Below are 25,597 nucleotides of genomic sequence, written 5' to 3' on the forward strand. Positions count from 1 at the left end.
TGAAATGCTCTGGATTAGTGGACACTATCGCAGTGTTCAACACAAACCTGCAGTGAATGGTGTAAGCTCAGGCATTATTCTGGGACAGTAAGAGAGCCTCACTGACTAAAAAATGAATAAATAAATAAAATGAAGATGCATCTGAGCGAAGCACGGTTGGGGTTGAGAATAATCACTTGGTTAATTGATCACTATGGCCTGTCATTAGAGGATCATTACAGCTTTTCAGAAAGCACGCTTGTTTGTCTGCAATCGATGGAGTCGTCTGCATTGAGTTGGATCACTTGGTGTAAAGTGATGTCCTGGCTTCCACTGCAACCATACACGGGAGGGGGTTGACTGGGGGGAGGCGTAAGGGCATGGGGTGTGAGGAGGAGTGGAGGGGGAGGGGGTTGAACGAGGGGAAAGGTGGGGGGAGGGGTAAGGCCACGGGGTGTGAGTGGGAGGGGAGGGGGGGAGGTTGAATGAGGGGAGAGGTTGGGGGAGGGGTAAGGGCATGGGGTGGGAGGGGAGAGGGAGGGGGTTGAACGAGGGGAGAGGTGGGGGAGGGAGGAGTTTGGGGGAGACATGGGGGAGGGAGCGTGGGAGGTGGGAGAAGGGGGAGTGGGTGGGGGAGGGGGGAGAAGGGGTAGGGAGGGATGGTAGTGTAGGGGCTGGGAGAGAGGGTAGGGGGAAGGGGAGGTGGGGTAGGGGAGGGGAGGGAGGGATATTATGGGAAGGGACGGTTCGGTGGAAGAGGGGAGAGGGGTTGGGGAGGGAAGGGTGCAGTGGGAGGGAAGAGATGGGGAGGAGGTAGGGGTGGGTGGTGTGAGGGGGTGGGGTGAGGGGTAAGGGCATGGGTTGTGAGGGGGAGGGAGAAGGGGACTGGAGAGTAGAGGAGGGGACGGGGTGCCAGGGGTTTGGGGATGAGGGTGGCTGGAGGGAGCAGGCTTGGGCGGAGTGGTGGTGGAGGAGATCCGGTTATTTTCCTTTCTGCTGCCCCCGCCCACCTTCAACATGGTAAAGTTGATGCAAAGTGATGACTTGCTGAAGCCTGCACTATGCATGGTTTCCGGGAATACTTGTCGCCTGACATGTGACTGGACTGTGCTTAAAGCTGGCTTGCCTTGCTGCGGACTGCATCAGGCTGTTGTTGTTTGAGATGCCAATTTATTGTTTGGTTTGACGTTAGTGTGGTGTATGCTGTTTTGCTGTGAGGAGGGTTATCGGGCAGCACAGTGCTATTCAAAATGATCTCACTTTGACTAATTGTTGATTCAAAAACCCACTGGTACGTCAGATTTATTGTTAAATATACTAGTTGACCACCCATGGCATTGCTCGGAGTCTGGAGTCCAGTTATGATGGCCCCAAGTTTCCACATGATTTGCTCCTGATTTTTAGGAGCAACTGGTGTAGAACGGAGTATCTTAGAAATCGGAATTCTCGTCATTTAGTTTGCTCCAGTTCTAGTCAGTTAGAACAGTTTCACTTTGGAACAGAATTTTTTTTTCAAAAGGGGGCGTGTCCGGCCACTTACGCCTGATTTCAAAGTTTTGTGAGTGAAAACTTACTCCAAACTAACTTAGAATGGAGTAAGTGAAGATTTTTGTACGCTCGAAAAAACCTTGTCTACACTTTAGAAAATCAGGCGTAGGTTACAAATTAGGTGTAGGGAACGAGGTGGGGGGGGAGGGGGGGAAGGGATGTCATTAAATTCTACAATCAATCCTTAGTTATACTTATACAAGTATTATACAAATAAATCCAACCTGAATAAAAATTTATAAGCAAAGAAAAGATTAAATAAACCATGTTCCTACCTGTGTGAAATAGCATCAGCCTTCGAGCTGCTGTGCTTCAGGCAGGCCTTTCATGTTGGAGACAGGCAGGGGTGTGGCGTCAGTGTCTCGACGGCAGCGGCAGCAAGCTTCGAGCTGAGCTGCAGTGCTTGAGGCAGGCCTTCATTCTCTTCGTGGCTGGCCGGCAGCCGAAGAATCAGCAGCGGACCGACGTGAGGCCATTCGGCCATGAGATATCAGCGGCGTCAGTGGCTGGCCGGCAGCCGAAGAATTAACACCTGACACACGCAGCTCTTTATGGTGCTTGAGGCCATTCGGCCACGCTTTAGGGGCGGCGTCAGTGGCTCAACGGCAGCCGAAGATACAGCAGCAGCCTTCGAGCTGTGAGGGGGACTGAGGCCATTTGGACAGGGAGAGGCAGCCACATCGACAGTTTTATATTTAAATTTTCAGAATGGGTGCTGCATTGTCAACACCACGTATTATGCAATGGTTTGCCATCTTTGTTCTTGGTGGACGTTGATCCATTGCAAAGTTGAATTGGCACTCTTATTTCTCCAAACACACAGTCCTTAATTTGCATGCACCAATGCAGCACCGGTTCTGCAAGTTTAGCAGTGAAAAGCTGAACTCACTGATTTCAGCAGGTGATTTATTCAGCAGTGCTGCTAAAAGCACGCTCCAACGCGCACGCGCAGGGTTGCTGGCACCACGAAGGCTAATTTAAATTGTACCCGCCCCCTGCTACTTAGAAAATCGGCGCGAGTGTTAGGCTCCGCCCCCTGCTGTGAAGAGCGCGCCGCGCCAAGCAGACATCGAGAGAATATCGGACTTTTTTTTAGAAGCAGTTTTCGGCGCGAAAAACAGGCGCCCAGCTCAGAGGTGCGCCGTTTTCGCCGCGGGACGAAATTTGGGGCCAATATTTGGCTGCTGAGATGGAGCTGTGTTTAATCTAACCTGTCCCTTTAAGGGCCACTGCTCTGGTACTAAATCAAGGAAAGCAGTCTAAGTAGATTGGCGGTTGCTTGTAAATCTCTAGCTCTTGCTCTTGAGCAGAGGGAAGGTGTAAAGCTCAGAAAAGCCAGCAGGAAGTGACTGTTTTTCCATATATCGTGGATAATCCAAAGTATGATGCAAACGCGTCAGACACATAGGCCCTGAATTTCCTCAGACATGTAAACAGGGTTTCTGGTGACCTCTCAATAAAGTCACGGGTTATACCGCACGTGAACCACAAACATACACTTAAAGGAAGGAAGGAAAGAAAGATAGAAGAAAGGACTCACTTGCATTTATATAGCGCCTTTCACGACCCCTGGACTTCCCAAAGTGCTTCACAGCCAAGGAAGTACTTTTTGAAGTGCAGTCAGTTGTAATGTAGGCAACACGGCAGCTGATTTGTGCGCAGCAAGGTCCCACAAGCAGCAATGTGATAATGACCAAATAATCTGTTTTTTGTTATGTTGGTTGAGGGATAAATATTGGCCAGGACACCGGGGATAGCTCCCCTGCTCTTCGAAATAGTGTCATGGGATATATTACATCCATCTGAGAGAGCAGATGGAACCTCAGTCTCATTCAAAAGACTTGTAACACTGACTGAGGCCAACTAACTTGGCACCAGCCCCATATCAAACTTCAGCTTTTGTTTGTCTACATTGCCTCTCCCTCGCACTTTTTTATTTCTTTAGATTCTTTTTTATCTTTTAAAAGAAAGATTTTTTTTTCTCCCAACCACTTCTGCCGTGCTCCATTTGCCAACTGGCACAGGATGTGGGTGACCTGCGGCAAGCAGGTGCCAGTGCTGCCCTTTGACAGAATACAGGAGTGGGTGGGAGGGGTGTTTCTATGGCAACCTGGGGTCGACTGACCCCACCGGTTCCCTCTGACCCTGTTGCTGAAGCCTGGGACCTCTGCTCAGCACTGGTGACCCAGCCTGAGCGTTAGGACACTTTGCAATCTTTCTCCATTTAAATAATAACTTGCTCTTTGATTTTTTTCTGCCAAAATGCATGACCTCACACTTTCCAACATTATACTCCATCTGCCAAATTTTTGTCCACTCACTTAGCCTGTCTATGTCCTTTTGCAGATTTTTTGTGTCCTCCTCACACATTGCTTTTCCTCCCATCTTTGTATCATCAACAAACTTGGCTACGTTACACTCAGTCCCTTCTTCCAAGTCGTTAATATAGATTGTAAATAGTTGAGGTCCCAGCACTGCTCCCTGTGGCACCCCACTGTTTACTGGTTGCCAACCAGAGAATGAACTCTTTATCCCGGCTCTCTGTTCTCTGTTAGTTAGCCAATCCTCTATCCGTGCTAATATATTACCCCAACCCCGTGAACTTTTATCTTGTGCAGTAACCTTTTATGTGGCACCTTGTCAAATGCCTTCTGGAAGTCCAAATACACCACATCCACTGGTTCCCCTTTACCCACCCTATTCGTTACATCCTCAAAGAACTCCAGCAAATTTGTCAAACATGACTTCCCCTTCATAAATCCATGCTGACTCTGCCTGATCGAATTTTGCTTTTCCAAATGTCCTGCTACTGCTTCTTTAATATTGGACTCCAACATTTTCCCAACCACAGATGTTAGGCTAACTGGTCTATAGTTTCCTGCTTTTTGTCTGCCTCCTTTTTTAAATCTGAAATCCTTATGATCTGGAATGCACTGCCTGAAAGGCGGTGGAAGCAGCTTCAATAGTAACTTTCTAAAGGGAGTTAGATAAATACTTGTAAAGGAAGATTTTGCAGAAGTATGTGGAAATCGGCAGGGGGAGGGGGTTGGTGAGACTATTTGGGCACGATGGGCTGAATGGCCTTTTTCTGTGCTGTATGATTCTATATTTCTGCCAGCAATCGATGGGAAAGGAGGAGAAATGTGACCCTGAGCTGAGAGCATTTGGAAGTGAGGACCTATAATGCATTGCACCATTTACCGACCCCCTACCCTCCTGCACAGATTGACATCAGGCGCTCTGTCACTGTACATGAACATAGCACAGTATCAGGCAGCCTTGAGAGGAAGCAGCTCTTGGCTCACCCACCTGGCTGTCTCCCAGCCCCAGAAGTTGGGCATGAGGCAGGTTCGGCAGTTGATATCTGCAATGCTGAATTGCTCGCTCGCCCGAACTGGAGGCTGATAGAAAATCCGGTGGCAACATGAGCAGATGGATACTTTAACATTCTTCTGTCAGTTAATGGAGGCGTTAGTCCCGTTTAATATAAATTGGCTAATGACTGTTATTATCTCTGCGCTCCTCCAATTCTGGCCTCTTGCACAGACGCGATTTTATTCCCTCCACCATTGGCAGCCACTGCTTTAGCTGGCAAGGCCCTGAGCTCTGGAATTCTCTCCCTCAACCTCTCCACCGCTCTACCTCTCTCTTTTAAGTCGCTACTTAAAACCTACCTCTTTGACCAAACTTTTAGTCACCTGTCCTAATATCTCCTTATGTGGATCAGTGCCGAATGTTGTTTGATAACGCTCCTGTGAAGCGCCTTGGGGCGTTTTACTACTTTAAAGGCGCTATATAAATGCAAGTTGCTGTTAAAGTCAGGGAGCGAGTAATGTCAGAGTGTGAAGCTTACGTCTGCGGATATTGCCAATGGTCCTTTCTGTGTGACAGTATTAAATTTCACTTAAAAGTTCCCGTAAGATGGAATGTCACCAAACCTGAGGCGCTCCAGTCTCCTGCTCTTGTCAAACTCAAAGTGCCCTGGTCACCGAGCTCTCTCAAATTGGCTTATTTCCTCAGAAGATTGAAGCGCATTCTTCAGTAGAGCCTGGAGAAATGATTATTATATTGCGAGGACTGCCATCATGAGCCAATTCGCATTTCTTTCTTTGACGCCTGACTGCCCCCTCTCGCATGTCCTGGCTGGTTCCTTGGTCTTATTTCCATTTTTCTTTTCTTATTTTTGAAAAAAAAGACAAGGCATTTAACGTGCTTTGTCTGTATAAGGTTTGCATCTGAAGCATTAATGGTTCGTAATCATGTTTAGTGACAACGCATCCTTTGTTGTTGTGATATTCATTTCAGACAGCTTAATCTTTGACATGACCTCACAGTGTAGCCTCAAATCCTTCATGTGGTGAGGCAAAATACAGATGGCCTGCTTAGTGCTTCACCAACCAGGTTGCCTAGCAACAGTGCCAGTAATTGAGATACATCTCGATGTCTGATTAAATTAATGTTACTTGCAACCATATTTTGTCTTTTTTTCCCTTTGTATATTAGTCTAATGATAACGATTGATTTTATTTACCATTCGTGGAGCACTGTAAGCGGATTTGTTCAACAGGCTTTTAAATGGTGCACATCTGTTTGAAAGAACTCACTTAATTGTAACCCGCTAATCCAAAAGTGTCTCGGTCATTTTGGATAAGGCCACGAGCTTCCTTTAGCGTGCCGACCAGCCTTTTTGTGTTTGGGTCAAGTAGATTTGGGTGACCTGCATTTTCTGAGGTGATTGACCCCTTTTAGTTCTCAGGATTGAGAGTTGCCAGAATATAATGCATGACAAGGATCCATTTCTAAAGCTGGAGCTTGACACTGGCAGTTTGGGATGGGCTAGCTCTAAAGTCTGTATTACATAGAATTACATAGAATATACAGCAAAGAAACAGGCCATTGACCTCAACCAGTCCATGCTGGTGTTCATGCTCCACTCGAGCCTCCTCCCATCCTTCCTCATCTAACTATCAGCCATTAGAGGGAGCAGCGGCAGCAGCCCGGCCCGGAAATCGGCACGGTCCTGGCCTGGAAGACCATCAGCAGGCCCGGGGCCATCAGAGGGAGCAGCGTGCGGCGGCCTGACCCGGAAATCGGCACGGTCCTGGCCTGGAAGACCATCAGCAGGCCCGGGGCCATCAGAGGGAGCAGCGTGCGGTGGCATACCACTGCAGGGAGCAGCGCGTGCTGCTGCAGGAGGGGCGACGGCTGACTGCAGTGCGGACAGGTACAGCAGGAGCAACGAGGTCGGGGCGAAGGAGCTGCAAGAGTTCGTAGAGGGATGTGATCGGGGCCCAGGAGAGGCGAGGGCCCAGGGGCAGCACGGGCCAGCCCACACTGCGATATGTGTGCGAACTAGGTCCGTGCAGCAGAGCTGGTCTCCAATCGTCTTGGTTAACCCTTGCCACTGGACCAAGACCGAGCTCTGTCAAGCCCGTGTGGTGGCTGGTGTGCAATGGTCACCACATGTTAAAAAAATCCACGCACCGGCATCTTCCACCCTTCAACATGTAGTTCAGGACCTGGAATTTTAGGTACTTCTTGAAACACCTGTGAACTCATCCCTTTTCAGTGTGGAATCAAGTCATCCTCGTTTCGAGGGACTGCCTATGATGATCAGCATAACCCTCTATTTCCTTCTCCCCAGGTACTTATCAAGCTTCCTCTTAAATGCATCTATGCTAGTCTCCTCAACTGCTCCCTGTGGTAGCGAGTTCCACGTTCTCGCCACTCTCTGGATAAAGAAGTTTCTCCTGAATTCCCTATTGGATTTCTTGGTGACTATCTTACATTGATGGCCTCTAGTTTTGCTCTTTCCCCACCAGTGGAAACACTCTCCCTTTGTCTTATCAAAAAAATATGGTCCTAACACAAATCTCACATTAGTCTTGCACCAGAGAACTGAAAGACACAGCATTTCAGTGACAGAGAGGGAGTGTACAGTGTCTGCCAGTACGCTTGAGGCCTCCCGTGACTGGTGGACACCGCAGGTTATAGAGTGTCTTGTAGACAGCAACAATAACATTACGATTTTATAAGTTTCCTTTCACTTTGTTGAAAGTAAATTTTAAGTTTGAGTTTCGTTATTGCCCCTTCGCCTCCAAACTAATCAGCCGTGATCACGTGGCTATGCAGAGCAGGCACCCATCCGAAATAGTTAGCGATGAGTGAGTGAGCTTCTTTTGAAAAGGAGCCGGTTACAAATGGGAGTGAAGGATATTGGCAGGAGTATAAACAGGCAATCAAACACTCAATGGAACTGATGGTTGGGCAAGACAAATGTCACCTGTGAAATTGAGCCAGTCAGGCTTGAACAATGGAGGGAAGCTGTATTGATTGTTGGATTGATATCCTGGTGTTCAATAGAAGAGCTGTGGAGAAGTTTATCTCTTTGGAAGTCTTACCTTCTGCAGTCTCAAAGCTTTACAAGCAAATACGCACCCCGTTTCTAGTGTTTTTACCGCGGTTGAGGTGGTCTCTTGAGCGAAATTCCACTCTTTGGCTCTTTTTTTTTCAGGCGAACTGGAAGTTGCTCATAATGGGGGCGGTAATGTGGTAATGTGGCGGTGATCAGACGAGAGGGGCGGGGTGTAGTGTCTGTCGCTGTCAGTCATCAGCATAGCGCTGATGATGTCACCACGGTGTCGCGTTCACTTAAAGGGGAGAGCCTGCGCGATTTTAAAAGTTCGGTCCACTGGGCCACCAGAGAGGGTTTCAGCCGGGCCAGTGGACTGGCACCCAAGAGGGGGTGCCAAGCTGCTTGTTGGTGGCCCGGCCGAACCTGGGGGCATAATTGTCAGGCCGACATGGCAGTCGACCGACAAGAAAAAACTTGGCGGCAGCGGCAGTGGGTCCTCTGTTTTAATGGGAGCCGCACCGCCATTTCAGGAGGCCTCAGCCTCATTGCACCGTCTCAACACGGCGGGAGGAAGAATTTCTCGGCGGAATTTCACAGTCAGGAGGGAGCATCGGTGCGCACTCTGATAACGCACTTCGCACGGATCGGCAGCGGGGGGAGTGGGTCACTGCCGGGATACCGCAGGAGTGGAATTTTGATGGCGGCCGTTGCACAAAAAATTGGTGGCCATTGCACTCCACAACGTGTCCGCTGATTTTCGGTGGTAACAGGTCGTAAGGAAAGGGCCAATTTTGGCCCCTAAGTGTCTTTGATATTTGAAATTTTACATGGTCTGATGGCTTGATGTCTCATCTAACCTTTCTCCTTCTGTGCTTTTATATTCAATAAAAAAGAGAAATGTTCTAATATTGGAAGAAAGAAACGAGTGAGAGGAATGAAACAGTGTACATTGGGTCCACCATGGCCCATTCGGTAAAAGGATCCGACAGCATCCTAGATTCAACTCTCGGCCTTCGCTGAATTACTTGATCTCCGCCCAGGGCAGCAGTCGGGCCTGGAGGTTGGGGGCTAGGGAGGGGGCGAAACCAACCAGGGATCCCGTTCCTGGTCGCTGTTCAGCGATTTTCCCCTGCAGCAAAGTGGATGTATTGAAATTGTCCCAGAACAGGGAATAGGATTGGGTTATGAAGCCAACCGTGGAAAATAACCCAGCAACCATCACAGGCTAGCTTGACACGGGGAGAATGGCCACCACAGCCATCGAACTGTACCGCGGCAAGAGACCGTGCCTTCAGGAAAAGAGCAGAGAGAATCGGCAAACATATAAGGGGGGAATTTTAACTCCTAAAAAAACGTCTGAGTTTTGGGGTAGGGTGGAGGTTAAAGTGTTAAAAATCTGAATCCTGACTCCAGCCCGCCCACTTCTGGCTTTAATGAAGGTGGGACGGGAGTGGGAAGCCAACCCGCTCCCCGGAGACGGATTGGCATTTTAAATATGATAATGAAGTGGGAAGCCTCGGATTTAACCTGCCATAGTTACATTTCATTGCGTCTTCCTGAACCTGTTTGGGCATCGGACCCCTCCTCCATCCTCTGCCCCAGGGTCAAGGATCAGACCCCAACTCCCTCCCCAGGATCGGACATGCCCCCTCCCCCTTCCTCAGGAACGGACCCCCACACCCTGCTCCCGGGGTCAGGGTTCGGACCCCTCACCAGGAATGGACCCCCCCCCCACTCTGCCCCCGGGGTCAGGGATCGGACCCCTCCCCAGGGAACGGACCCCCCCCACCCTGCCCCCGGGGTCAGGGATCAGACCCCCCTCGGCCCAGAGTCAGGGCTCGCACCTACCTGGGTTGTGGCCTTTTGTCCAGCGATCCCCACCTGACTGGAAGCCAATGTGTCCATCAGGCAGGAAACCTGTCCATGATGTCACACGCACGCTGTGGAGTTAAACCACACAGTGTGTGGGGAAACATGAACTTCTGGGTTTCCCGCGCTCTACTGTTCCCCCCGCCCACCCGCTCCCAGCAGGTCTCCAGATAAAAATTCCAGCCATAGTTACATTTCATTGCATCATCCTTAAAATGTGATTCTCAGGAGCAGCCCCCATGGCAACCCAATTCCTGTGATAATGAATGCTCTATCCATAGCAAAACAAAACCCATAATAAAATGTAGTTAGGAGCCAATATCAACTTACGATAGCAATAACTTAGAACATATAGAAGAAATGCTGTTTACCAATAACATTGTGTGAAGCAAAATTCAATTGCACTGCAATTCGAATCCTGTGGCACAATATGCCTTCAAATCAACCGACCAGAACATAAGATAGATACAGGAGGAGAACCACTCGGCCCTTCCGAGGTCCTAACTCCAGGGAAAAACCTGCAGTCCACCACAGCATCACCTGTTTCTTAAATAGTTCCTCAACTTTCTGCCTTGTACGTGGTACAATCACAAGCGTCTTCATCCTTTTCAAATGGAACTAACTTAAAATGTAAGGGCTGGGGACTTCGTTCATAGAATCATAGAATGGTTACAGCACAGAAGGAGGCCATTCGGACCGATGAGCCCGTGTTGGCACTTCAGCTAGTCCCATTCCCCATAGCTCTGCAATTTTTTCCCTTCGGGTACATATCCAATTCCCTTTTGAAAGCCACGATTGAGTCTGCCTCCACCACCCTTTCAGGCAGTGCATTCCAGATCCTAACCACTCGCTGCGTAAAAAAAGTTTCCCCTCATGTTGCCTTTGGTTCTTCTGCCAATCGCCTTAAATCTGTGTCCTCTGGTTCTCGACCTTTCCGCCAATGGGAACAGTTTCTCTCTATCTACTCTGTCTAGACCCCTCATGATTTTGAACACCTCTATCATATCTCCGCTCAACCTTCTCTGGGCCAAGGAGAACAACCCCAGCTTCTCCAGTCTACAAATAGTGAGAAATCCCTTTTGATATAAACAAGAAATGTCACTGTGTTTTGGATGATGTTGTTAAACCCCAGCCTTTGCTCTTGAGGGTAATGTTGTCAATTTGGAACCCTAACGTTCTGTTGCCTTCTAACAGTCTCGTAGCTACGTGCTGTTCTATATGAAGCTGATGGTCTTGTAGTTGGGGCCAAGTTCAATGTACTATTGCTGTTTGTTTCCTTAACGCAAGGGTAACTTCAGCACTCCTGGGTTGGGAGCCATGCTCAAAAGCAGCGTTGGTTTGATCCAGAACTTCTACTTCGCAGTGTTGATTCTCCGCATCCAACCTCCCGTTGAGTGAAGCTTGCCCGCTGGGGGGGAGGGGGGTGGGGGGAAATGGGATCAGCGAATTGATCCTGCGATGCCGTGCCGTAGCAGAGTGTTCCAGTTTGTTCCCTCGTGGCCTTGCGGCCTCGTCTAACCGCGCTCCCTTCGCTCAGAAGTCCAGCTCTTTAACGCTTCTTTTCTCCCTTTCTTTCTGTTTCTCCAGAGCTGCCCAGAAGCTCAACCTATCCTCCAAGAAGAAGAAGCACCATCGGCCTCCCGCTCCCAATGTGTCCGAGCCCCCTCCGTTCCCGACCAACTTCAGCGGCATTCTGCAGGCGTCCCCGCCCCCGGCGCCACCATGCCTGCTGAGGGCCATCAACAAGGTGAAGGACAACCCGGGGATGGGAAAGGTAAGCAGCGATGTAAGACGCGGGGAGCACTACACACAGGGTTATCGACTCGCTCCAGCATTGTCCTGGAATCTCCAGGAATAACGATTCATCTCATGGGCAATGCTGGGAGAAAAATCACAGGGGAATTTGTTAAAAGTTATGGTTTTCATTTCAATTTCTTTGAAGACCATTGGTTATTAGTTATTTAAAAAAAAACTGGAGATGTTGTGGGCGGGACAGAAGGCTGTTTGACTGACAGGCAAGGATCATCCAATCGGGTAACGAGGAGTCCGTTCGCTTTCCGATTGGCCGAGAGAAGGCGAGGCGCCGCGAGGATGGACGTGTCGGTCAACCAATGGTGGGAGGGTGGGGGCGGGGCAATTGGAAACGGGAGGTCATGTAATAACACCTCCCCGATTACGTGCAACCAGAGTTGGCAAGCCTGGGCCTATGTCGACAGAGTCACAGCAATGAGGCGCTCGGCGATTAGACATAGTCCACCGCGGGCTTAAGACTCGGCTCTATCTATTGAGAAATTGCTGCACGCCCGGACATAAACTCTGATCTAGTCTGACCAGCTGGCATTGGGCCACAAAAGCACTCGGGTTAAATGTTACGTGACCGAAGAAGCAGCATTTTAAATGCACAAGGAGGAATGGGCCAGCTCTGTACTGATGAGCTGGCCAGCCTTCATACCAACTAACAACTTGGTTCATTGAATCGGTTCTGTATTTATTTCCATTTATTTATTGCTGTTTATGGCTCTTCTCCCATCGGGAGCTGGAGTGTTTACGTTTGGAAAAAAAATACATTTTTGTCGGACTAACCGGGGGATTCGAGTCGACAGGAAAACCATTTAATGGTCATTTTCTTCCTACCTATTTTCCCGCCCACTTTATTGCATTCCGTCCTTGCTTGGTTCGATTCAGTGGACGCTGGGTACCCCAATACCTTGCCCAAGTGGCCTCCATTGACAGTGAGCCATGCCGGGTATTCAGCCAGTGGAACATCTCACCCAGTGGCTGTACAGGCACAGTCCCAGCAGGGGGCTCGCTGGGTACAGATCAGCAGCAAGAGCTGTGGTATTTGCCATTGAGAGTGGCGCGGGCCAATTGTAGCTGCTCCATGTGAGCGCTAAATGGGCATCGACCCAGGGGATTTAATCCAGAACCACCTTGCTGTGCGAGGCTCAGCTATGCGGTGGATAAACTCACTTGAGGAGCTAAGTGAGTGGCTTCAATGTCCTATTCGAATGTCATCTTTGGCATAGTGGAGTGGTAATATTAACGTTCTATTTCGTTCACTCCACCGAGCTCATGCCATTGGATAATTCCTTCCTTAACCTTTGAAAAGATTCGGGGCTGGACCTTTCTATGTGGTAAATCAGAGAGGAAATTATCATTGGGTGATGGTCACAGTATCATGCTAGAGCACAGAAGGAGGCCATTCGGCCCATCGTTCCTGTGCAGGACCCTTGGTAGAACGATCCAATCAGTCCCACTCCACTGCTCTTTCCCCAGAGCACTGTAAAAATAAAAAAAATCCCATCTTATTTACCGAATTCCCTTTTGTAAGTTACTATTGAATCTGCTCCCTCCACCCTTTCAGGCAGTGCATTCCAGATCACAATAACTCGCTGCGTGAAAAAATGTTTTCACACGTCGCCTCTGGTCCTTTTGCCAATCACCTTAAATCTGTGTCCTCAGGTTACCGACCCTTTTGCCACTGGAAACAGTTTCTCCTTATTTACTCTATCAAAACCTTTCATGATTTTGAACGCCTCTGTCGAATCTCCTCTTAACCTTCACTGCTCAAAGGAGAACAACCCCAGCATCTCCAGTCTCTCCACATCTCTTGGCAACAGGTCAAGGTTGAGATTGGCACAAACCGGGGAGTTGCTTTCCCTGTCACGACAGGAGAGAGGAAAAGCAAAAGAAATAAATCGTTGTGGTAATTAAGAGATCATGGGCCCGAATTTGGTCAATCTACCGCCCACAGCCGCCGAGGTACTGCCCAAAAAATACATTTTTGAGGAAAATCCTCAGGGACCCCAGACCGACCGCCCAACTACCGCCCATTTTATCGGGGAAGTACCGCCGGCGGTTGTGCATAATGCCCGCCCATGCTGAAGTCTCCAAGAACGCAACTTTGGTCGTTAGGATCCTGTAAGATCCTGCTAACGCCCGTCAGAAAGACCGTGGGGAAAAAGGTGGTCTTGCCTGGCTGTAAATCGGACGGTAGGGACAATGGCGCAGAGCGGTCCAGAGCCGCACATCCCGGCTCAGATATAAACGTTGCAGCAATATTAGACCCTCAGAAGGAGTTTACACATTGAAATGAAAAGTGCTCTGTTGAAGGGCAGGTGTGGGGTAGAAAGCAGAAATGAGCTGCGAAATACAGCAAAGGCTCCATGGACTTGTGCTATAAGGGTCATGACACCATTGCAGACAGAACAGATTTAGTGACACAATGTGAGTATCCAGATGTTATGAGCTCATGTCAAAGTATATAGGCAATAATAAAATCCTGTAAGTTTCTCTCAGGTGGCAGGATGTGATCCTGAGAGCAACATGAGCTCAACTACAGAAGATGCAAATATATATATAATGGACTGGTATAATGTGACTGATTAACATGTAATATTAGGGGTGGGGTTCGGTGATGTGGCAGCTAAAAAACTCTACACTCAAGTGTCAACCATAATGTCTGACCTCCCAAGTTCTGCAACTGTCTGTCATTCAAAGCCACCCGTCTTGCATTGGTGACCCTTATTTGTCGTAGCTAAATGACATAATGTCAGGACCCATTAAAGAGTTGCATCATATCTGTAAGGCAAGATATTGCTCAGAGAGCAGTACACTGAAAGGACATTTGTATGTTTCTCAGCACATACCCCTCATTATAAGAACATAAGAAATAAGAGCAGGAGTAGACTATTTGGCCCCTCGAGCCTGCTCCGCCATTCAATAAGATTGTGGCTGATCTCGATTCCAAGGGACTGCCTATGATAATGATGGCTGATCTGATCATGGGCTCAGCTCCACTTCCCTGCCCGCTCCCCATAACGCTTTACTCCCTTATCGCTCACAAATCTGTCTATCTCCGTCTTAAATATATTCAATGACCCAGCCTCCACAGCTCTCTGGGGCAGAGAATTCCATAGATTTACAACTCTCAGAGAAGAAATTTCTCCTCATCTCAGTTTTAAATGGGCAGCCCCTCATTCTAAGACTATGTCCCCTAGTTTTAGTTTTCCCTATGTAGAAATATCCTATCTGCATCCACCTTGTCGAGCCCTCTCATTATCATAAGTTTCAATAAGATCACCTCTCATTCTTCTGAACTCCATTATGTATACTCAGCCTATCGTCATAGTCAACCCCTCATCTCCAGAATCAACCTAGTGAACATTCTCTGAACATCCTCCAATGCAAGTATATCCTTCCTTAAATACGGAGACCAAAACTGGACGCAGTACTCCAGGTGTGGCTTCACCAATACCCTGTACAATTGTAGCAGGACTTCTCTGCTTTTATACTCTATCCCCCTTGCAATAAAGGCCAACATTCCATTTGCCTTCATAATTACTTGCTGTATCTGCATACAAACGTTTACGTTGCATGCACAAGGACCCCCAGGTCTCTCTGTACTGCAGCACTTTGCAATTTTTCTCCATTTAAATTATCATTTGCTTTTCTATTATTTCTGCCAAAGTGGATAACCTCACATTTTCCCACATTATATTTCATCCGCCAAATTTTTGCCCACTCACTTAGCCTGTACATATCCCTTTGCAGATTTTTTGTGTCCTCCTCGCAATTTGCTTTTCCACCAATCTTTGTATCATCAGCAAACTTGGCTACATTACACGCGGTTCCTTCATCCAAGTCATTCATTTAGATTGTAAATAGTTGATCTAAAAGTTAGACACTGACCAAGAGTTGTTCAGAAATGTCTCTGTGTTGAATTGTATAGCATTCAAAAGTGACAAAACATTCAAACACGTGAAGCAAAATATTTTACATTATTTCAAAAATCATTAAATTAACCATCAGCCACCAACTCCCGAATACTTAAGGAAGTGGCCCTAGAAATAGTCGATGCATAGGTGGTCATTTTCCAACATTCTATAGATTCTGGATCAGTTCCTATGGATTGGAGGGTAGCGAATATAACCCCACTTTTTAAAAAAGGATGGAGAGAGAAAACGGGTAATTATAGCCTGACATCGGTAGTGGGGAAAATGTTGGAATCAATTATTAAAGATGTAATAGCAGCGCATTTGGAAAGCAGTGACAGAATTGGTCCAAGTCGGCATGGATTTATGAAAGGGAAATCATGCTTGACAAATCTTCTAGAATTCTTTGAGGATGTAACTAGTACACTGGACAAGGGAGAACCAGTGGGTGTGGTGTATTTAGACTTTCAAAAGGCTTTTGACAAGGTCCCACACAAGAGATTAGTGTGCAAAATTAAAGCACGTGGTATTGGGGGTAATGTATTGACGTGGATAGAGAACTGGTTGGCAGACAGGAAGCAAAGAGTAGGAATAAACGGGTCTTTTTCAGAATGGCAGGCAGTGACGAGTGGGGTACCGCAAGGTTCAGTGCTGGGACCCCAGCTATTTACAATATACATTAATGATTTAGATGAAGGAATTGAGTGTGTAATATCTCCAAGTTTGCAGATGACACTAAGATGGGTGGCAGTGTGAGCTGTGAGGTGGATGCTAAGAGGCTGCAGGGTGACTTGGAAAGGTTAGGTGAGTGGGTAAATGCATGGCAGATGCAATATAATGTAGATAAGTGTGAGGTTATCCACTTTGGTGGCAAAAACAGGAAGGCAGAATATTATCTGAATGGTGACAGATTAGGAAAAGGGGAGGTGCAACGAGACCTGGGTGTCATGGTACATCAGTCATTGAAAGTTGGCATGCAGGTACAGCAAGCGATGAAGAAGGCAAATGGCATGTTGACCTTCATAGCGTGAGGATTTGAGTATAGGAGCAGGGAGGTCTTACTACAGTTGTACAAGGCCTTGGTGAGGCCACACCTTGAATATTGTGTACAGTTTTGGTCTTCTAATCTGAGGAAGGACATTCTTGCTATTGAGGGAGTGCAGCAAAGGTTCACCAGACTGATTCCCTGGATGGCAGGACTGACATATGAAGAAAGACTGGATCGACTAGGCTTATATTCACTGGAATTTAGAAGAATGAGAGAGGATTTCATGGAAACATAAAATTCTGATGGGATTGGACAGGTTAGATGCAGGAAGAATGTTCCCGATGTTGGGGAAGTCCAGAACCAAGGGTCACGGTCTAAGGATAAGGGGTAAGCCATTTAGGACCGAGATGAGGAGAAACTTCTTCACTCAGAGAATTATGAACCTGTGGAATTCTCTACCACAAAGTTGTTGAGACCAGTTCGTTAGATATAGTCAAAAGGGAGTTAGATGTGACCCTTACGGCTAAAGGGATCAAGGGGTATGGAGAGAAAGCAGGAGTGGGGTACTGAAGTTGCATGTTCAGCCATGATCATATTGAATGGTGGTGCAGGCTCAAAGGACCAAATGGCCTACTCCTGCACCTATTTTCTATGTTTCTATCAAAAGGAACCATCTGAAACACCAACAACAACATTAACAAGATATACCAACAGCACCAAGACCAACACCCAACCCTCTACTCACTCTCACCACCTCTCTTCACCCCCTCGAAGTGAGGCCCATTGTCCTCTTCATGGATTGGCCATCCCCATGCCGACCCGCACCCCTGCCCCTCACCACGTCGGTACCAGCACGTGGTGCTGCAGTGCACCCGGAGCACTGCTGTCATGTTCGTCATGGAGAGAATGGAGGCAGTGAGATGGAAGATGCTGACATCTCCGGATCCTCTGGTCCTGTCGGCCTGGCTGGTATGGCATCGGGGGGTTCCATTACATGGCCCGAGACCATCGTTTGCTGCATGGCATCTACAGAGTCGCCGATTCACTCCACCGCATTGATCAGCCGTGACATACTGGCAGTATGCTGTTCTGCAAAATCGGCGATGTTGGCAGCTATCCCAGCCATGGCCTGGAGGATGTCTCCACCTAGGTCGACACTCGTCCTCGACAGCTGTACCATTTCCTGCATTGCTGCCACCCATCTTGCATCATCATCTGCTTGATGCATCACCCTGGGTGGAGGCGGCTTGGTGGCTTTAACGGCTTCACAATGCTTGATCCCACTCCCTCCGACTCGAAGCTCAGAAACTCGGACCTCGATACCGATGTTGGGTGCGCAGGTGCCATACATGTGACGAAGATGGAGTCCTCCTCTTCCACCTCCTCGAGCTCAAGTGGGACCAGCGCTGGGCCTTCTCCCTGCTCTTTCTCTTGGTCTTCGTCTCTGTAGCTGGTGGAGTTGGTTGTGGGGACTATGGGGGATATTGAGGGGGTTGGAGCTGCTGGGGTGGACTCCTGATGCGGTCGAGGTGGACGGTGTAGGTGTTGCACATTGCCTTTGCGTGCCAGAGGTGGATGGGGTGCCTAAGTCGGTGCTGTCCGATTCATCATCTGCAAGCACAAGGCAACATTTAAGTTTTTAGCAGGGGAGTGGGGGGTGGGTGGGGATTGGTCACTCTGACATGAGTACCGTGACATTTCACATTCTTATTTCAAGGACTACCATCGCTACATCACAACACCCTAAATGGCCAACACATAGTACATTAAAATGCATTTTACATCACATTACATGACCTTGCATGACATGAGCGCAACACAGACCGGAGAGTTGTATAAACTTGCCATGCTGTAGCACGGGATCGGTACCACCAAGTGTGATGGTCACCCACCAACGCCAAGGCACGCTCCTCTATGTCAGTCACCTTGATGACCTCTGGTGAGCCCACTCCCGTGCCACACTGCTTTGAGACGTTGGCTGTTCTTTTCTTCTGCAGAAATAAAAGTTGCAAGCTTTAACTGGTTTGCACATGCAACACACACACTCACACACACTCACACAACGGCCACATATACTTTTTGAGTAGTACGGGAGTGCAACAATAAGATGTTTACTTACTCTTGCTGACGCTGCCACATCGTTGCATCTCTTCCTGCACTGGTCTCCATCACAAACCATAGTGCCTACTGCGGACTCAGCCTCCCCAATCGCCTTCCAAATGCATCTATATTTGGGCGGGGCTGGCTTGCCACGACTATCCCGGGTGTACTCTCTATAACGGCGCTCCACCTCAGAGACAAGTGCCTCCAGCTCATCAGTAAACCAGGGAGCTCTGAGCCTCCCTGCATTGGACTTCCTGGCAACTTTTCTACCACTCGTGAGAGCTTTGTAAGGTGGACGGCTGATGAATCTGTTGACTCTCTCTCTAAATCACTTCTCTCTGTAACTGTCAGGTGCAAGTGAGTAACGAGGCTTTACGCGCATGCGCAGCTGAGCCCTCAGCCCCAATCGTGGGAAAAGTGATGTCATCAGGCAAAAGAAACTACCAAAAAAAATTCAACATTTCGCGAATCGAGAGGCCTGCACCTACCGCCCACTCCTGCTGCCGCCCGCTACCGGCTGTTGATTCCCGCTGCCTCCCGCTCCCACCGACAACAGCGGGATGAAACTCGCGCCCGACTGGCCCCAGCGGTCGCGACGGAAAAACATTAGGCATCGCCCGGGGAGCGCCGACAAACGGACGGACCTAAGGTCTCACCAAACTCAGGCCCCAGATACCTCAGTAAAAAATGTTTGGGTACCTCAGGCAGGTGGCACTTGTCCAGAGTGCCAAGATTGTCAGCACAGACTTTATATAAAATGACATCTCGTTTTTGGCTCAAGGATAGATCCCGGTTGTACCTTTGTCCATTGTCCGCACCTTTGTGCATTTTTGGAAGATTGATTCATAACTCAAGGCCATCAGAGCCCCCAGATATTACAGGGATCGTTGTCCACATAACAAGAATAACTTGTATTTATATAGCGCCTTTAATGTAGTGAAACGTCCCAAGGTGCTTCACAGGAGTATTATGAGACAAAAAAATTGACACCGAGTCACATAAGGAGAAATTAGGGCAGGTGACCAAAAGCTTGTTCAAAAAGGTAGGTTTTAAGGAGCGTCCTGAAGGAGGAAAGGGAGGTGGAGAGGTTTAGGCAGGTAGTTTCAGAGCTTAGGGCCTATTCAACAAAAGGCATGTCCACCAATGGTTGAGCGATTATAATCAGGGAAGTTCAAGAGGGCAGAATTCAAGGAGCGCAAACATCTCTGGGAGGTTGTGAGGCTGGAGGAGATTACAGAGATAAGGAGGGGCGAGGCCATGGAGGGAATTGAAAACAAGGATGAGAATTTTGAAATCGAGGGTTGCTTAACCGGGAGCCAATGTAGATCAGCAAGCACAGAGGTGATTGGTGAGCGGGACTCGGTGCGAGTTAGGACACAGGCAGCCGAGTTTTAGATCACCTTTAATTTACGTAGGGTAGAATGTGGGAGGCCGGCCAGGAGCGCGTTGGAATAGTCAAGTCTAGAGATAACAAAGGCATGGATGAGGGCTTCAGCAGTGGACGAGCTGAGGCAATGGCGGAGACGGGCGATGTTACGGAGGTGGATATGGTTCAGCCTCAGACAGAAGTTGGGGAGAGGGATGGAGTCAGTGGCTAGGGAACGGAGTTTGAGGTGGGGACTGAAAACAATGGCTTCGGTCTTCCCAATATTCAATTGGAGAAAATTTCTGCTCATCCAGCACTGGATGTCAGACAAACAGTCTGAAAATTTAGAGATTGTGAAGGGGCCGAGAGAAGTGGTTCTGAGGTAGAGCTGGGTGTCATCAGCATACATGTAGAAACTGACCTGTGTTTTTGGATGATGTCGCCAAGGGGCAACATGTAGATGAGAAATAGGAGGAGGCCAAGGATAGATCCCTGGGGGACACCAGAGGTAACGATGCGGGAGTGGGAAGAGAAGCTGTTGCAGGTGATTCTCTGGCTATGATTAGATAGATAAGACTGGAACCAGGCGAATGCAGTCCCACCCAGCTGGACGATGGTGGAGAGGCATTGGAGGAGGATAGAATGGTCAACCGTGTCAAAGGCTGCAGACAAATCAAGAAGGACAAGGAGGGATAGTTTACCTTTGTCACAGTCACAAAGGATGTTATTTGTGACTTTGATGAGAGGCGTTTCGGTTCTGTGGCAGCTGTGGAACCTGGATTGGAGGGATTCAAATGTGGGATTGCGGGAAAGGTGGGCAGAGATTTGGAGGCGACATCATGTTCAATGACTTTGGAGAGGAAAGGGAGGTTGGAGATGGGGCGGCAGTCTACAAGGACGGAGGTGTCGAGGGTTGTTTTTTTGAGGAGAGGGATGATGACGGTAGACTTGAGGGAGAGGGGACAGTACCTGAGGAGAGAGAACCATTAACAATATCAGCTAACATGGGAGCCAGAAAAGAAGTTGGGTGGTCAGCAGTTTGGTGGGAATAGGGTCAAGGGAGCAGGAAGTGGGTCTCAGGGGAAACATTGCTTAAGATGTGGCCTACGCTGGAATGATGGCCCCACATAGCCGTTCCCTTTGGGATGTGGCAAGCCAGAGCGTTGCACACAGCCTGGAAGGATGGCTATTTTTCAGCACGAGCCAAGTGTGGATAATGACTAGCTATAAAACAGATTGCCCCTGCTTTACTTTTTACAATAAGACTGCTTTTAGTTTCTGACCGGACACAGGGAAAATGCACAGGAACACGTTACACGAAGAAAGACCAGAGCCCTAGATCGACAGCAAGGGACGCAGGGCCGAACTTTCCCCTTGCATACTCCCGGTGCGGAACCTTAGCTACTGTGAGCGCATATTGGGAAATTGTGCTTGTGCTCTTGGTTTCGGATTTCCCTGGAGTCTCCAGGGATTTAAGGTTAATCTCCAGGACACTGCGTCAGGGTGTCCCGGGAGAAAAATCACAGTGGCGCTTAAAAAAAAAAAAAAAATTAATCTTTTTTTTTTCTCCTCATTTTCTTTGAACACTTCAGTTTATCCGTTATAAAAATATTGGAGAATTGGGGGGGAAATTGCTGAGAGTCAAGAATCATCCAATCAGGTACCGACGCGTCTGTTCGCTTTCCAGTTGGCCATGGGAAGGAGGGGCTCGCGACCGATGGCGGGGCAGTTGGAGATGGGAGGTCATGTGATGAAACCTCCAGGGTCATGTCCGACCAGAGTTGGTAACCGTGGTGAGGTTCCTTGCCGGGAGATGTGCTCACGGGAACGATACCCTGTAGGAGGAGGGGCAGGCCATTGAGCCTGCAACACTGCCGTTGTGCTACCAATGACAGTTCCTATCATTTTAACCTCAGTTCCCTGCCGTCTCTCCCATTTCCCAGGGCTGTACAATCCGTTTGAATTTTACGTCTGACAGACCCGGTGCTGTCATTACATAAATAACTTCTGGAAGAAGAAAAATGGGTTATTCTTACCCCGTTGAGTGAGCATCTATTTTAATTAAATTTGCTGTACATTAAGAAACAGAACTGAAGTGAATGTTTGTGCTTATCAAAGGAAATGATATCGGTGCTAGGTAATCAAACACATTTATCACCAGTGTCAGCATCAAGTGCACCCAGGTCAGGTATAACCGAGCACATCGCACACTCTCTCCTGCTGCAACACTGTGCCTGAGCTCTAACCTTGAACGAGGAACCCCCCACCCCCTGCCCCTCCCTCCCACCCCCAGCCATCCTTACGATCCTCAAGAGTGAGGTTGGCCATTTACTGTCATGTTATAGGCAGTTTCATGCTGTGGCTCCCAACTGGTATAAAACTGTCCCAGCTCATTTCACTTGGGACCTTTACAGCGCATGTTTTCATTATGTTGATGTCGATTTGAATTCAGACTCAGCCAGGCGTCGATTGTTTTTGCAAATGAACTTTTTAATCGAGAATTTTCACTACGCCTGTGAGCTCTGAGACTGCCCAGCCGAGGTAGCAGTCCCCTTGCCCGAGAGTAAAAGAAGAAACAGGGAACTTGCATTAATATAGCACATTTCATGATGTCGCAAAGCGCTTTGCAGCCAATGAAGTACTTCTGAAGTGTAGTCACTGTTGTAATGCAGGCAACTTGTGCACAGCAAGCTACCACAAACAGCAAGGAAATAATAGCCTGATATTGGTAGAGGGATAATTATTGGCCAGCGCAACGGGGAGAACTCTCCTGCTCTTCTTGAAATAGTGTCATAGGATCTTTTACGTCCACCTGAGAGGGCAGGTTTAATGTCTCATCCGAAAGACGGCACCTCCGACAGTGTAGCATTCCCTCAGTACTGCACTGGGAATGTCAACCTAGATTGTGTGTTCAAGTCCCTGGAGTGGGAGCTTGAAGCCACGACCTTCTGACTCAAGAGGTGAGAGTGCTACCCACTGAGCCACCTAGGGAGTGGCACCTAGGGAGTGTTGAGAATTAGCACTGCAATCTTAATATAAGTAGGATCGTTATCGTGAGGTGGGAGGGAAGAGATGGAAATCTCACACAAGTCTCTGGCCAACTGGGGTAGAGCTGGTGATCAGACCAAAATCCCAAAGCTCCACCTGGATGGCACAACAAGCTGGATGGGCAGATGGATTTTCTTCTTGTGTTTAATTAATTTGTCTGCTCATAAGCAGCTTACATTTCTATATCTCCTTTCATGTAAAAGAATAATGTTCCAAAATGCTTTATAGGGAGAACAGTGAAAACAGAGCAGGAAGTAGGGAGCAGGGAGAGATTAGAGGAAAGCGTATTAAGGAATCAAGAGATATGGGAAGGCAAGTGGAGTTGACCATGATCTTATTGAATGGCGGAGCAGGCTCAAGGGGCCTATTCCTGCTTCTATTTCTTATGTATGAGAGCACAGTCAAAGAGCTATGTTCTGAGGAGAAGTTAGAAGAATAGGTCTGGGGAGATAATCGCGGAGTTCAAGGGCATGGATGCTGAAGGCTGTGGCAGGAGGAGGTTCTTTTCCCAGAGAATAGTGGACCACTGGAACAGACTGCCATCTTGTGCGGTGGATGCTGATTGGTTGAATTCCTTCAAGCGAGTACTGGACCGGTTTCTGTCTGGGACGGAGATCACCTCATACAGAAGATAAGTACTGCAGGGAAATTCAGGGCGAGAGTGATAAAAAAAAAACATAAGAATTAGGAACAGGAGTAGGCCATCTAGCCCCTCGAGCCTGCTCCGCCATTCAATAAGATCATGGCTGATCTGGCCGTGGACTCAGCTCCACTTACCCGCCCGCTCCCCGTAACCCTTAATTCCCTTATTGGTTAAAAATCTATCTATCTTTGACTTGAAAACATTCAATGAGCTAGCCTCAACTGCTTCCTTGGGCAGAGAATGCCACAGATTCACAACCCTCTGGGAGAAGAAATTCTTTCTCAACTCGGTTTTAAATTGGCTCCTCCGCATTTTGAGGCTGTGCCCCCTAGTTCTAGTCTCCCCCACCAATGGAAACAACCTCTCTGCCTCTATCTTGTCTATCCCTTTCATGATTTTAAATGTTTCTATAAGATTACCCCTCATCCTTCTGAACTCCAACGAGTAAAGACCCAGTCTACTCAATCTATCATCATAAGGTAACCCCCTCATTTCTGGAATCAGCCTAGTGAATCGTCTCTGTACCCCCTCCAAAGCTAGTATATCCTTCCTTAAGTAAGGTGACCAAAACTGCACACAGTACTCCAGGTGCGGCCTTACCAATACCTTATACAGTTGCAGCAGGACCTCCCTGCTTTTGTACTCCATCCCTCTCGCAATGAAGGCCAACATTCCATTCGCCTTCCTGATTACCTGCTGCACCTGCAAACTAACCTTTTGGGATTCATGCACAAGGACCCCCAGGTCCCTTTGCACCACAGCATGTTGTAATTTCTCCCCATTCAAATAATATTCCTTTTTACTGTTTTTTTTTCCCAAGGTGGATGACCTCACACTTTCCGACATTGTATTCCATCTGCCAAACCTTAGCCCATTCGCTTAACCTATCCAAATCTCCTTGCAGCCTCTCTGAGTCCTCTACACAACCCGCTTTCCCACTACTCTTAGTGTCACCTGCAAATTTTGTTGCACGACACTCTGTCCCCTCTTCTAGGTCATCTATGTATATTGTAAACAGTTGTGGTCCCAGCACTGATCCCTGTGGCACACCACTAACCACCGATTTCCAACCGGAAAACGACCCATTTATCCCGACTCTGCTTTCTGTTCGCCAGCCAATTCTCTATCCATGCTAATACATTTCCTCTGACTCCGCGTATCTTTATCTTCTGCAGTAACCTTTTGTGTGGCACCTTATCGAATGCCTTTTGGAAATCTAAATACACCACATCCATCGGTACACCTCTATCCACCATGCTAGTTATATCCTCAAAGAATTCCAGTAAATTAGTTAAACATGATTTCCCCTTCATGAATCCATGCTGCGTCTGCTTGATTGCACTATTCCTATCTAGATGTCCTGCTATTTCTTCCTTAATGATAGTTTCAAGCATTTTCCCCACTACAGATGTTAAACTAACCGGTCTATAGTAACCTGCCTTTTGCCTGCCCCCTTTTTTAAACAGAGGCGTGACATGATCTCCTAGACTAGTTTCAATCGCCTAGATGAGTCGGAGAGGAATTTCCCTGATTCCCCCTCCCCCCACCCCCCAAATCGGCTTGGGTTTCTAGCTGCTTTATTTTCCTCTCCCAGGAGGTCACATATCTTTTGGGTGGAGTGGGGAGTGTATTTATTGTGACACACGAGGTATCACAATTGTGTGGGACAGGCTGGATGAACCAGAGAGTCTTTACCTGTGCGTCATTGTTCATAATAGTGAAGCAGAGGAAGAGGGGAAAGTAACAGTCGGGCAGACAGAGGAGTGGAATACGTATCCTGGACATAGGGCTGGAGCAGATTGGACAGATAGACTTGTCCAGGGAGGGATTTGAAGTTGTGGATGAGGATATTGAGATTGGTGCACTGGGAGGTAGGGAAACATTGGGTGTCACGGACGACTAATGGGTGTATGGTGCACCATACTGCTGCAGAGATTTGAATGAATTGGTGTTTGTGGAGTTGGGGAAACCAAACCTTGGCGGA

At 48.1% G+C, this 25,597-nt stretch overlaps 1 protein-coding gene across 1 annotated transcript in view; it reads left to right on the forward strand.

Annotated features, from left to right (window-relative positions):
* kif26ba (kinesin family member 26Ba) overlaps positions 1–25,597 on the forward strand; it is a 525,292-nt gene that overhangs the window by 304,878 nt on the left and 194,817 nt on the right. The window contains exon 5 of the mRNA XM_070888651.1: positions 11,339–11,525. Coding sequence (XP_070744752.1) covers positions 11,339–11,525 — 187 coding nt within the window. The remainder of the gene's footprint in view (positions 1–11,338; positions 11,526–25,597) is intronic.

The sequence above is a fragment of the Pristiophorus japonicus genome, chromosome 9, assembly GCF_044704955.1.
Source record: "Pristiophorus japonicus isolate sPriJap1 chromosome 9, sPriJap1.hap1, whole genome shotgun sequence".
Classification (NCBI taxonomy): Eukaryota; Metazoa; Chordata; class Chondrichthyes; family Pristiophoridae; genus Pristiophorus; species Pristiophorus japonicus.